Genomic DNA, 15,174 nt, shown 5'->3' on the forward strand with positions numbered 1-15,174 from the left:
AGTTTTACACGTGTACGTTTTAAACACACCACAAACGCACACTTGTACGTTTTAAACACACCACAAACTCACACTTGTACGTTTTAAACATAAGCCTCAAACACACAGTGTAAGTTTTACATTTGTAAGTTTTAAACACAAACCACAAACTCACACTTGTAAGTATTAAATATAAGCCTCAAACACACACTGTACGTTTGACACTTGTACGTTTTAAACACACACACCACAAACTAACACTTGTAAGTTTTAAACATAAGCCTCAAACACACACTGTACGTTTGACACTTGTACGTTTTAAACACACACACACCACAAACTCACACTTGTAAGTTTTAAACATAAGCCTCAAACACACAGTGTAAGTTTTACACTTGTACGTTTTAAACACACACCACAAACTCACTCTTGTAAGTTTTAAACATAAGCCTCAAACACACACTGTACGTTTGACACTTGTACGTTTTAAACACAGAGTCACACTTGTAAGTTTTAAACATAAGCCTCAAACACACACTGTACGTTGACACTTGTACGTTTTAAACACAAACTCACACTTGTAAGTTTTAAACATAAACCACAAACACACACTGTAAGTTTTAAACATAAACCACAAACACATCCAATGAACCCGGTGATGTTAGTGTAGCATCAAAGACGTTTCCTACTTTATGTTTTCTTTCTTTTGTCTCGACTTTTTTTTCTCTGTTTTGTTATTGTTGTTATTGTTGTGACGGTGTTACAATTGTTTTGTTTCTCTTCCTTTTTTTGTCTTTTGTTATTCGGATAAAAATTATTATTATTATTCTTTGTTATATTATTACTTAAACATTGTATATGATGTAAAACTTAAAAACGTTTTGTGTTTCTTTTTTTCTTTCCTTTTTATCGTTTGGCATTGAGATATATTTTTTATTTGTGTGTTTGTGTTTGATTATAAAGGTCTCGAATTACATTATTTCACTAGTACTCATTATGGGCATGTTACTAATATTACACGCATACATCAACGTATTTGCTTTGTATTTAAACTAGTTTTCGTAACACAACATCTAATTAACTTATATTACACTGTTTTGTTGTTTATAAATATATGCTGTCCTCTCAATAAAGATTTCCGCTATGGCTGCTTTTACTATATATAAAGATGTACTTAGTCCCAAGTTCTACGACAGGGAAATGGTTAGTTATAGCACTTAGGCCATCTAGTGCGAATACTTAATTCACAAACTCAAAACTGTTATTTTTAGATCTTCGATACCAACGCAAACGTAGTATAGTAATTCCATTATTTATCGCTGTTCGAATATATAAATATTATAAGCAATGCAATTGGTGGTAAGTAATTTTACAAAAATAGTTATTTATTAAACATTGGTCAAGATTGCTGGCAATTTGAAATTTTGAAAACGAATAAATAGATTTATTTCTACATTTTAACCTATATCTGTTTTGTTTGTAACGACTACCCAGTAACATCCAGGTATTTAAATTATTATGAAAAACAAAGGTATTTGGGGAACTACGAAAATAGAATACTCATGCACACATACACACACACACACACACACACACACACACACACACAGAGAGAGAGAGAGAGAGAGAGGGGGGGAGGGAGAGACAGACAGACAGACATACAGACACAAAGACAGACAGACAGACAGACACACACACACACACACACACACACAAACGTACGCATCCACACGAAAAAGTCGCATGTACAAATTGCACATGCAAACACATATACAGAAATTAACGCTCACGCACAAGCACACGAAGAGATCTACTGACACGCACGATTTTAAAGTGTATAATGTGTTACCTTCTATGCAATGGTTTGTTAAACTGGAGCTCCAGCTCTTGTTTCTGAGGGTCGTTCGTTTGCTGGCCAGTGCTTGGCCGGTGCATATTGCCGTCAATCAGGGACTGGGGGACACTACATAATGTCAACCGCTAGTCTCACCAAAAAACCCCAACAACATCCAAACATCGCACCATCGGTTCTGAATATTATTTGAATAGTTTTATCGTCTGACTATTTCATGGTTAGCGCGCCATTTCAGATATCCCATTCCCTTCTGATTCCAAGAGAACACATCGTGTGTCTGTATTTCAAATCCTTGCAAACGGTTTCATATTTTTGACATTATAAAGTCCAACAAATACTGTCCAGCACTGAGGGTGGAATACAAGAAAGACTAAATTCCAATTAACTGCTTCGAAACAGAAATCAAATTGCAAGTACTGATTATAGTACATAAACAAATGGTTGTCTAACAAAAACTGTCCAGCATTGGGAATGGAATAGAACAATAGTTAAATGTCAAACAATTGCTTCCAAACAGAAACAAAAATTGTAAGTAGTGAACATGGTATATAAACAAACTGTTTGCTGTTTACAGTTTAGAGCCTTAAATCGGATTTGATTAGGCTCTCTTCCTGAAGATCTTTCTCCACTTTAACAATGAAGAGGACATCAGATGTGTTGTGCGTGTGTTTGTCGTAGATGGATATTTGTGAAACGGACTAACACACTACTTTTTAGGGTCCACTTCTTCAGGTGTAGAAATCTTTAACACGTCCGTGAAGTCCATTCTGTTTTACTGTATGTCCACTACAAATACTTTTCGCGGACTATTTTTAACAGTTCTCTTTCAGTGTAATCACTTCGTTTCTGGTCGTTTGAAAATGATCGCTTACAACATGGCGAAGCTTACGTTATATAAAAAAGATTTGAGACCTGGCTGTGCGTATTAGGCATGCCTGCTGGACGCCATGTTACGACAAGACGTCCAGCTGATGTTTACTTGTTTATTTCTCTCTTGTAAATCCTATTGAAGATGGATTTGTTTAAGGAAACGTAGCATGGGCGGACTCAGTGAATCCGATCTCTCGTCAATAAAACAGTGGTTCTTGATAGGTGCTGTACCTATGTGGGGGTTTTTTTCTGCCACTATACCATATAGTACTATTCACTTACTGCTTTTGTTTGGCTTGCAATAAATGATGACGTAACAATCAGCAAGAAATGGGCGTTTCGAAGTTTCGAAAGTATGAAACCAGCGTGAAGATTATCTTGTTTAACACGTCTGCAGAAAGGGTTTTCTTTTATAAGACGGTGAAGAAAGATTTGCAAACACAATGTGTTTTCTCTTTATTGATAGCACGTATCTCTTTATTATTAAAACTCAAAGTATAAATTATGTAATTTGAACTTTTTTGTGCACATGATTATCTCTCTCTCTCTCTCTCTCTCTCTCTCTCTCTCTCTCTCTCTCTCTCTCTCTCTCTCTCTCTCTCTCTCTCTCTCTCTCTCTCTCTCTTTATATATATATATATATATTTTTTTTTTTTTAAATCTTACGCCTTTAAATAAATTAATAATTTATTCATGAATTCATTGCATAATAATTTTTCAAACGTTCTTCATAGCATTTTTACAAAGCACCTTAATCCTGCTCGTTATAATAACCTTCGGTACTTTTATGTAAAGTGTGAAAGCGAAACATTCTTGACATTGTGGATCAGGATTTTGATTGACATTGTACTGTCATTTTCAGACGCGGCGCCATTGCGGTAGTATGATATATGAGACACAAAGCAATACCAAAGAGTCCTGTACATAATAATAGACCATTAAAATGTAATTACATGGACTGTTAAACCTGCTTCAGCGGCCACCTGTCCTTAGAGGTCACCTTAGAGTCAACATCTGTCCTCGCAGAAAAAACCCCAAACATCTGCCCTCGCCATATTATAACAATACTTATTAATGCAAAATACAAACACACTTACAGTATGCATGTCTGTGGTCATATTTTAAAATTATGTTACAGTAAATAGTAGAATAGTGCATCGCTTGTGAGTTATAATGCGGTATATAGAAAATACTACACGAGTGGCCGTTAGATTTATTTCACAACGAGTTGTTTTAAAATGTATCTAACGAGCGAAAACGAGTTTGATACGTTTTTAAACAACGAGTTGTGAGATAAATGGTATCTAACGGACACGAATGTATTATTCTATTTTTTACATATCCTAAAAAAAACCCAGGTTTTAAGCAAATTTTAATATCTTGTTTCGACTAAAAGTTATTTACAGCCATTGCACTTGCAGCTGACTTACGCGTCACAGACACATGATTGCCACGTTAACTATACGTCGCAGTGTAATCGATTTCCACCGTGATGTTTTTCATTGTATGGCACTGGTGACCTGGTTATCACCTATTAGTAGCCAGTCGGATGTCTTGAAGTTGTTAACACACGTACGTGTGTAAACAACTATGTGTTATCAAAAATAGCACATGGTGTTCTCACCAATGGGTGTGTAAGAAAGTGAATTTACAACAGATTAGCTGTTGCTGTAGACCGGCCTCGGTGGCGTCGTGGCAGGCCATCGGTCTACAGGCTGGTAGGTACTGGGTTCTGATCCCAGTCGAGGCATGGAATTTTTAATCCAGATACCGACTCCAAACCCTGAGTGAGTGCTCCGCAAGGCTCAATGGATAGGTGTAAACCACTTGCACCGACCAGTGATCCATAACTGGTTCAACAAAGGCCATGGTTTGTGCTATCCTGCATGTGGAAAGCGCAAATAAAAGATCCCTTGCTGCCTGTCGTAAAAGAGTAGCCTATGTGGCGACAGCGGGTTTCCTCTAAAAAAATATGTGTGGTCCTTAACCATATGTCTGACGCCATATAACCGTAAATAAAATGTGTTGAGTGCGTCGTTAAATAAAACACTTCTTTCTTTCTGTTGCTGTAATTACAAACAGAAAAAAAATGAAGTTCGAAATATACATAAATCACTCTCTTTTGTCCTTACTGTGAGCTGGAAAGTTTGTTTTGTTTAATGACACCACTAGAGCACATTGGTTTATTAATAATCGGCTATTGGATGTCAAACATTTGGTAATTCTGACACGTAGTCATCAGAGGAAACCCGCTACATTTCCCCTAATGCAGCCAGGGATCTTTTATATGCAGTTTCCAACAGACAGGAACGCACCTACCACGGCCTTTGACCAGTTGTGGTGCACTGGGTGGAACGAGAAAAAAAATCCCAGCAAGTTGAATGGATCCACCGATGTGGTTCGATCCTGCGACGCAAGCACCCCAGGCGAGATAGCATATATCAAATAAAAATACATGCAAACGCACACCTGCTAAACGTAACGGTAAAGTCGCGATGGTTTTTGTGGATTTGGCTCGACAATCTGACCGCTCGCCCGGGGCTCCAAATAGCCTTGTACTGGCACTGAACAAGTTGTATCTGGATTGTCAGAACAGCACAAAGATAACCGTAATGGCTTAGGCCCCCGTCATTCGCCTGGTCATTGGGTCAAACGTCCGGGACATTATTACACTGTTTCAAGACGTCTGCTTCCTTGGCCATCCCTCGTGATCTGACAGCCGTAGACACACGGGCCTTGTTGCGCCGACCAGAATTATTGTCATAGCCAAACGACCTCGCGGTCGCCTTTACTTTTAACGCTGCTTGCAAGTGCGGTTTTTATGCAGATGTGGATGGACTGACCACAGATTCATCATGTGGATAACCGTTCAGAAAACAATGTTCACATTTTATTTTATTTGAACGTATAAAGTATGATGAACAGAAGCCGGTTATGTGAGGGTCATTACAACATAGCTCAGTTGTAGAGCGCTCACTTCAGGTGTCAAGATCATATGGCTGATCGCCGTCAATGGACTTTTTTTTCTTCTTTTTGTTTTGTCATGTCCCAAGTATTGTCCCATGATCGTGGCGAGTCTATTTTGTTCTGTTTATGGGAAAGTGAATTTAAAAGATTCCCTGCTATCTTTTTTGTTTTTGTTTTTTGGTATCAAGGAAGGAATGTTTTATTTAACGACGCACTTAACGTTTTAATTAAAGTAAAATGGTAACGGACATATTGTTAAGGACTACACATATAATGAGACAGGAAACCCGCTGTCGTCAAGCAGTGTTCTACTCTTTCCAATTAACAGCAAGTGATGTTTTATATGCACCATTCCATAGACAGGATAGCACATGCCACGATTTTTTATATACCAGTTGTGGTTAACTGGCCGGAACGAGAAATTGCCCAATTTTCTCACCGACTGTGATCGATTCTAGACCGACCGCGCATCAGGCAAGCGGTTTACCACTGGGCTACATCCCGCCCCATTTTTGGTAGGGGTATCCTATTTAAAAGCAGCGGGTTTCTTCCTTCATTCTATACCATGTTCGCAATACCCACAGCCGTAGTTTAAAGTTCGCTAATTTAGTGTTAAGTGTCACTGAAAGGCTTAACGCTACGCTGTTGGGTTAGACGTAAGGAAATGGCTGACATCGAGTATGTATTTGTTCTACGTTTTAACGGATGTTACTCCCCCAATATTAATGTCTGAATATCCGCGCTTCCGTTACCGTTAGTTAGCTATATTTAAAATCAACATGCTGGGTGGAAACAGACCATTGTTTCTCTTTTTTATATTTACAATTCCCTTTTTCATTGTTGTTGTTATTGGGCGGGTTTTTTGTTTTTTTTTTTTTGGGTTTTTTTTTTGGGGGGGGGGGGTGTTTGTGTTTTTAAATCAAAATGCCAGATGGGAAAACACCTTCTTTTTTTTTTTCTTCTTTTTTTTTACGCTTCTCTTTCTCTTTAAATTTTTTTTTTATTTTTCATTAAGACACATGAGATATTTTCTTCACGATTCTAACCAGCTACTGTCAAATTAAAATTCATCCTAGTTGATTTATGTTTCCTTTATATGTATTTTGGAATTTTGTGTCCACAAAAAAAAAAATATGCCTCTAACTAAAATGTTTTAAAGTCACACATAAATACTGGCGTACATCATAGGACAAACATGTAACGCACTCGGTATCACCTATAATTGTTGATGTGTCCTTATCAAGTTGTAGTCTGATGAAAAAAACCCAGGCATTTTTATGTTCCAAATATGACAGAAACATTATCTCACAAGAAAAACTATAAAAGTACTAGTTTAACAACAATAATAATGTTTGCACTAAAACAAAGGCGATGAAACGAACCGTTTAAAAATAACCCAGTGTAGATTATTACTGTTGGGTGTTTTAAATGGATATTCCTGAGTTTGCTGCAATTTTTAAGATGTTATCGACTAATAGAGATTTTTTAACGATTGTAATTGCATATCAAATACACTTCTCTGCATAAAATATCAGTAGCTGTATATTAAATGTGATTCTGATTGTTCCAATATTTGTATTAGGTTAAATTTCATTTTATTTCCTGAAATATTTTTTTGGGTACGTACGAAATTATGCGTAGACAAAATCCAGTTTCGGCTTCTTACAAATATTAAAACGACCAGAAACACATTGAATATACAGACACTGATATTCTAAACAAGAAAATATATTTAATATGTAAGTTTAATCGTGGAACTATTTTATTTGCCGGAAACATTTTACAATGCAGCAAACTCAGGAATGTCCCTTTAACAGTATTCGCAGTGCATGAACGGACGAACCAACGGACCAACGGACCAATGGATTAATGAATGAACACATTATGATAAAGAAATAATTTTTTGACTGATTTACGATATGTGGTTTAGAGAATGAGACATGAAAAAAAATTCGTCTCTACAGAAAACACAAATCAAGTTTGTTGACTTTTAACGAGCTACTTATGACACGATTAACGTCCTGAAACAAGATATTTATTATTTTTGCTAAACAAATCATTTACTTCTTTATATATATATCCAAATGGAAAGATAAATTAAACCTTTTTTTTTTTATTATAAGAAACACCTGAAGTCAAATAGTATTTATTTGCACTGAGAAATATGTTGGCTTTGGTATGTTTGTTGAATTTTATTTATTTATTTACTTATTTATTTACTTATTTATTTTTTATTTATTCACACACACACACATACCCATATATGTGACGTTTCTTTTGCAGTTCAATATAATATATTATATATTTAGCTTTTTGATATAAGTAAGCTGTCCCAAGACAGTTTATTTACAGTCCCAAGTTTTTTTTTTTTTTCAATTGACATACCTCCTTAGGTTACTTTTTTTCGGCCTTGTCTGAATATTAGTTTCGCTAGGTCGACTTGATTCGCCATTTGGTACCAAGGAAATTCTGCTACTAGAAGATGGATTCCGAGTGCGGGAATTGCTGTCATCCATCTTGTTCGGTTTCGGTCTGTGTTACGTATGAAACGTATCTTATTATATTCGACACCACCCCGAGATTTACGTCTCTCTCTGTTGTAAATTTTCACAAGATGATGCGAGCCAGTAAAACTAATATATTGCACGTGCTATGACATTCTCAACGCAGTGTCAGTTATTAGTACATTGATATTTATGATCATGTTTGTTTACCGACATGTTTACAACACGCATAAGATTACGTTCATATTCCTTGGAATTATATTTCACGACACGACAAACGGCCGTAGAACAATTATAGGGTGTCAAAATACGGGTGAACCGTTTTAGAAATGAAACTAGTTGTAAATAAAATATATTTTATTAATATTAAATACAAAATTATCAACAGTTAAGTTTGCCATTTTCGCAAATATAAAAATGAAAAGGAACATTTGTATTTAATTAGCGGCATTGGCAGATCCAGAGTGTGTGTGTGGGGGGGGGGGGGGGGGGGGACCTCGACCAGCCCGTTTGAAGTGCGCTTTTAAATGACACCCCCCCCCCCCATTAGTAACAATGGATCAGTTGTATGCACCATCCCACAGATATGATAGCACATACCACGGCCCTAAAGTGTAATATTTGTACACAAAGGTCCTGCATGTTTCAAGTAAATATATATTCTTATAGCATTCAAATTTCAGTTCTGTTATATCTGTTTTACCAACACATGTCATCCGTTATTTCTCCATATCTTGTGTAGAGGGTGTGTGTGTGTGTGTGTGGGGGGGGGGGGGGTAATTATTACTAATTTTGTTTTGTAATTTGTGTTCTTTGTTTTGTGTTGTTTAATTTCACAGGCAACTCATTATTGAGATGTATTTATAGTTTGCTATAAGTATTTTGTTTTGGCCACGTACCAAGACAATTAAAACTAAATGTCGACAAAACTCGAAATGACCATCACCTGTGTGTCGCTATCTAATCCGTAGATCCGAATATAACTTTAATGTTATGGTAAGAGATCACTCAAACGACACTCTGCTGATCAAGTGTCGACTCAACGACAGTGTGAGAGGTTAGCTCCCCTTAACAAGTGACGTGTAATTTACAAAGTGTTTTGCAGTCCGGGTCAGGAGTAAGACAGCGCTACTTTTATTGCGGCTTGATACAGTTTACAAGTAATACTTAAAAATGCACTTTTTACTATATGTTGATTGTTTATAATTTTATGTGTTTTTACAGTAAGGTGTGTTCTCATGGTGCGACTTGACGAAACGATTTTTAACGATTTCACCACGTTGTGAAAGTGAGGAAAAACAAGGAAAGATTTTTTTAACATTTCAGCACATTTTTAAACACCGGCTATTTAATGTCTAACATATGGTTATTTCGACACTTGATCAATAGAAAAAAGAGAAAACGATCGATAAAAAAGTTTGTTTGATTTGCTTACCGACACCTCTAAAGCACATTGATTTATTAACCGCTAAATTGTTCCATTAGTAACAAGGTATCTTTTAAAGAAATGTTTTATTTAACGACGCACTCAACACATTTTATTTACGGTTATATGGCATCAGACATATGGTTAAGGACAACACAGATTGAGAGAGGAAACCCGCTGTCGCCACTTCATGGGCTACTCTTTTCGATTAGCAGCAAGGGATCTTTTATATGCACCAAACCACAGACAGGGTAGTACATACCACGGCCTTTGATCTACCAGTCATGGTGCACTGGCTAGAACGAGAAATAGCCCAATGGGCCCACCGACGGGGATCGATCCCAGACCGACCGCGCATCGGGCGAGCGCTTTACCACTGGGCTACGTCCCGCCCCCAAGGAACCTTTTAAGTGCATCACCCTACATACATTATTATAGCACACACCACGGTCTTTGATATACCAGTCGTGGTGTACAGGCTGGAACGAGAAATAGCGTAATGGGCTCCTACCTATAAGGCAGCATGGGATTTTATAAGTACTTTTCCTTGGACAGAATAGTATCTATCACAGTATTTGGTATAACAGTCGTGGAGCACTGGTTGTTACAAAAGAAACCCGAGTCCATTGTGGGCGATCGATCCTGCGATCCACTACACCCCGGGCGAGCGCCCTACTACCGAACTATTCCCCGCCTCTGGTAGTGGAAGGCGTGTTTCGATTTATTATTTAGTGTGTGAAATCGTGCATTTTGTATATATTAGTCAAACTAAAAGTTCAAAATGATGCTTATCATGTTTTCGCTCTATACATATATGTGTAGGTAAATTCTTATATATTGTAACCTATTTTTGGAGTATCTGCATAGATGCATTTTGAACTTCATAAGTATTCACATATAAATTTATGCATTTTAACCTGTTCATAAAGTGTTCGGCGTATATCTTTCAATTAAGTATTTTACATACAGACGCATGCAAAGGTATGACTTTTAGCTGAAACCTATTCAGCAGTTAATATCATTATAGACATAAGCGTACGAGACAGGGGCGGGGTGGGGTGGGGTGGGGTAAACTACCCCCTTGTTCTGGAGCAAAACCTCAAGTTCCGGCAAAAATTACACAGATATTCGAACAAAATGTGTTAACCTGAGACCTTTTTACCATGTATTTTCATCAGTATACCCTAAAAATTAGTTGTAATCCATGGGAAAATGCGTAGTGATTCGTTTGCAACCCTATATAGCTGTTTGGTAGTAATGCTAATATGAATTTTCGTTTAATTCGGGCAAAAGCCAACCTGCACCCACCCCCACCCCCACCCCCACCCCCCACCCCCTTACAAAAATTGGAGCTCGTACGCTTATGATTATAGATGGTGTTTGCTTAACACAGGTCCTTTCGCACTACGCCAGATGATTAGAGAGGATTTCAAGAAACCGTTTAGAATAAATGACTGCTTTTAACACGTTTAAAAAAATAATAATAATAAAACCATTTTTTTTTTTTTTTTTTTAAATAAACGCTGCCGCCATTCACTTTGTTCCTTGCCAAATATGGACATGTTATATTTTGTCCTGTGTAACATATATTTCATGCTGTGGAATATAATTTTACGACGCCGACGTCTTAAATGAAATATATGTTCTGTCAGCATAACATACAGGAAGTGGTTTTTCAGACTTAAAAAGAAATGTTTAGGCATGCGATGTACACCTCAACAAATCTGAGGTCAGTGCCAAACCACTCACCGCGCGATACAGTTCGCACCTTTCTAAAGCCTGCCGCACACGAGAGCAATCAGCTGAGCAAAACGTTACTTCAGACGTTTAGCCCAGTGCCAAAACGCTCGCTTGATGTGCGGTCGGTTTGGGATCAATCCCCGTCGGCCCATTGGGCTTTTCCTCGTTCCATCCAGTGCACCACGACCAGTATGTATATCAAAGGCCGTTGTATGTGCTTTCTTGTCCGTGGGATACCATTCCTAAGTTGCAGACCCACGGTTCAATCCGTTAAAATAAACACTAAGTTTAGCTCAGTCTACAAACTTATAACACATTTGGATAAAATTACAACAGAGAAAAGCAAGAGTTTGTGACGCTGAAAAGGAGAAAACCATTAAAAATAGACTAGAGTTCATCTCCATAAAAGCTCAGAAGTACATACGTACGTTTTTTTAAAATATGAAAAATGCATTTTTACACTTGGTAAGTATGGAAAGGGATCTTCTAAACAATAAAATCGAAGTAATGTATGATTTCAGTTATCAAAAACCACTCTAAGAGTGAAAAATACGCCATAGTGTTTAAAAACTAGAGTTTGTCACTTTAAGAAAAACCAAATTCCGCAAAAATGTTTTTGCAGTAAAAATGTAGATGCTAAAAACCGCATGTCGTAAACGGAAGACTTTCCGCCATAAAAATAGTGACCTGTCAACGTGTCCGTCAAGTTGACAGTCAGTTAGTGAGTCACTCTACGTCTGCATTAGCCTGTGTCAGCAAAGTCAGAATAATACGAGGCCACACGTGTAGAACCGTCAGCCATTCATTCACCTTACGTCCGAGAGTATGACCTAATTCAGAGCAGAAAAAAAAACCCACCGGCCCCGGTGGAGCAGTGGTTAGGCCATCGGACTACAGGCTGGTAGGTACAGGGTTCGCAGCCCGGTACCGGCTAGAAATCCAGAGCGAGTTGTTACGGACTCAATAGGTAGGTGTAAGGCCACTACACCCTCTCTACACCCTCTTTTCTCTCACTAACCCCTAACCAACTAACAACTAACCCACTGTCCTGGACAGACAGCCCAGATAGCTGAGGTGTGTGCCCAGGACAGCGTGCTTGAACCTCAATTTTTTATATATATATACAAGTCGTTTAGCTCTAGCTGAGACGGAGGAAAACCAACAAATCCACTAATGGTAATCGATCCTACAATTGACCACACCTCAAGTGAATGCTCTACCACTGGTCTGCATCCCGCACTTCAAGTGAGCGCTCTACCACTGGTCTGCATCACGCACCTCGAGTGAGCGCTCTACCACTAGTCTACATCCCGCACTTCAAGTGAGCGCTCTACCACTGGTCTGCATCACGCACCTCGAGTGAGCGCTCTACCACTAGTCTACATCCCGCACTTCAAGTGAATGCTCGACCACTGGTCTGCATCACGCACCTCGAGTGAGCGCTCTACCACTAGTCTACATCCCGCACTTCAAGTGAGCGCTCTACCACTGGTCTGCATCACGCACCTCGAGTGAGCGCTCTACCACTAGTCTACATCCCGCACTTCAAGTGAATGCTCTACCACTGGTCTGCATCACGCACCTCGAGTGAGCGCTCTACCACTAGTCTACATCCCGCACTTCAAGTGAGCGCTCTACCACTGGTCTGCATCACGCACCTCGAGTGAGCGCTCTACCACTAGTCTACATCCCGCACTTCAAGTGAGCGCTCTACCACTAGTCTGCATCACGCACCTCGAGTGAGCGCTCTACCACTAGTCTACATCCCGCACTTCAAGTGAGCGCTCTACCACTAGTCTACATCCCGCACCTCGAGTGAGCGCTCTACCACTAGTCTACATCCCGCACTTCAAGTGAATGCTCTACCACTGGTCTGCATCACGCACCTCGAGTGAGCGCTCTACCACTAGTCTACATCCCGCACTTCAAGTGAGCGCTCTACCACTGGTCTGCATCACGCACCTCGAGTGAGCGCTCTACCACTAGTCTACATCCCGCACTTCAAGTGAGCGCTCTACCACTAGTCTGCATCACGCACCTCGAGTGAGCGCTCTACCACTAGTCTACATCCCGCACTTCAAGTGAGCGCTCTACCACTAGTCTACATCCCGCACCTCAAGTGAGCGCTCTACCACTAGTCTACATCCCGCACCTCAAGTGAGCGCTCTACCACTAGTCTACATCCCGCACCTCAAGTGAGCGCTCTACCACTAGTCTACATCCCGCACCTCAAGTGAGCGCTCTTCCACTAGTCTACATCCCGCACCTCAAGTGAGCGCTCTACCACTAGTCTACATCCCGCACCTCAAGTGAGCGCTCTTCCACTAGTCTACATCCCGCACCTCAAGTGAGCGCTCTACCACTAGTCTACATCCCGCACCTCAAGTGAGCGCTCTTCCACTAGTCTACATCCCGCACCTCAAGTGAGCGCTCTACCACTAGTCTACATCCCGCACCTCAAGTGAGCGCTCTTCCACTAGTCTACATCCCGCACTTCAAGTGAGCGCTCTTCCACTAGTCTACATCCCGCACCTCAAGTGAGCGCTCTACCACTAGTCTACATCCCGCACCTCAAGTGAGCGCTCTTCCACTAGTCTACATCCCGCACCTCAAGTGAGCGCTCTACCACTAGTCTACATCCCGCACCTAACTTATTAGATTCAGGTAACACTAGTTAGAGAGAACTGGCCTCGGTGGCGTCGTGGTTAGGCCATCGGACTACAGGCTGGTAGGTACTGGGTTCGGATCCCAGTCGAGGCATGGAATTTTTACTCCAGATACCGACTCCAAACCCTGAGTGAGTGCTCCGCAAGGCTCAATAGGTAGGTTTAAACCACTTGCACCGACCAGTGATCATCCATAACTGGTTCAACAATGGTCATGGTTTGTGCTATCCTGCCTGTAGGAAGCGCAAATAAAAGATCCCTTGCTGCTAATCGGAAAGAGTAGCCCATGTAGTGGCGACAGTGGGTTTCCTCTCAAAATCTCTGTGGTCCTTAACCATATGTCTGACGCCATATAACCGTAAATAAAATGTGTTGAGTGCGTCGTTAAATAAAACATTTCTTTCTTTTCTTTCAATAGTTAGAGAATGTTAAAGTCAGACAATATGCCAATGGCGGTGTATGTGGTCTTTACATATAAGTTTTAATTCAAGTGTCTTACCTTCTGGCCTTGAGCCGCAGTTTCTTAACGCAGTCCAGATGCCGTGCCGCGCCTTTTGGTACGCCAGGCATTGGCGGGAAACCATGTGCAGATGCAGTCATTTTGAACACCTTCACCAATGTATTCCGGAGAAGATTAAGATCAAATGCACTGACCTTGAGATTAAACAAGTTCTGAAATGTTTTACAGCACGGAACACACAGCTTAGTTCGTTGCGATTAGACTTTATATGTATTAAACAGATTGCACTTCAAACTTTTCTCTACTAGATGCTGATAGTCTCTTCCAACAGCAAATTAGAAAAAATTAGCGTCCTGGTAAACTCTTCAGCAATGTCTCGTCACAAAATAAAATTGTTTTAAAACAATTTTTTCTTTTTTTTTCTTCAATGTCTACTCTTTTTTTTACTAAAGCAGGAATACTTTCTAACTTCACTTATACAGGAGCACGTTTTAAACTTAACTTCACTCAAGCAAAAAGAGTTTCTGAAATCAGTCTTTAAAACTTAAAGTTTCTCAACTCAATAAGCAAATTTTTTAAAAACAAAATGAACATCCCGTATGGACATGCTACCTGCCAAAGGTCCCGTCCCAATACTGACTTCTTAAACCAAGGATCGGGTCTTTAAAATAATGTAGATATAATTATGTCGACCAATGATTGATGAA

At 39.5% G+C, this 15,174-nt stretch overlaps 1 protein-coding gene across 2 annotated transcripts in view; it reads right to left on the minus strand.

Moving 5' to 3' along the window:
• Positions 1–15,086, minus strand: part of LOC121380462 — a 36,002-nt gene extending 20,916 nt beyond the window's left edge. For both annotated transcript variants that reach the window (XM_041509281.1, XM_041509280.1), the window contains exon 1: positions 14,507–15,086. In XM_041509281.1, coding sequence (XP_041365215.1) covers positions 14,507–14,607 — 101 coding nt within the window. In that variant the 5' untranslated portion in view covers positions 14,608–15,086. The remainder of the gene's footprint in view (positions 1–14,506) is intronic.
• Between the last annotated feature and the right edge of the window lie 88 nt (positions 15,087–15,174).

The sequence above is a fragment of the Gigantopelta aegis genome, chromosome 9 (assembly GCF_016097555.1).
Source record: "Gigantopelta aegis isolate Gae_Host chromosome 9, Gae_host_genome, whole genome shotgun sequence".
Lineage (NCBI taxonomy): Eukaryota > Metazoa > Mollusca > Gastropoda > Neomphalida > Peltospiridae > Gigantopelta > Gigantopelta aegis.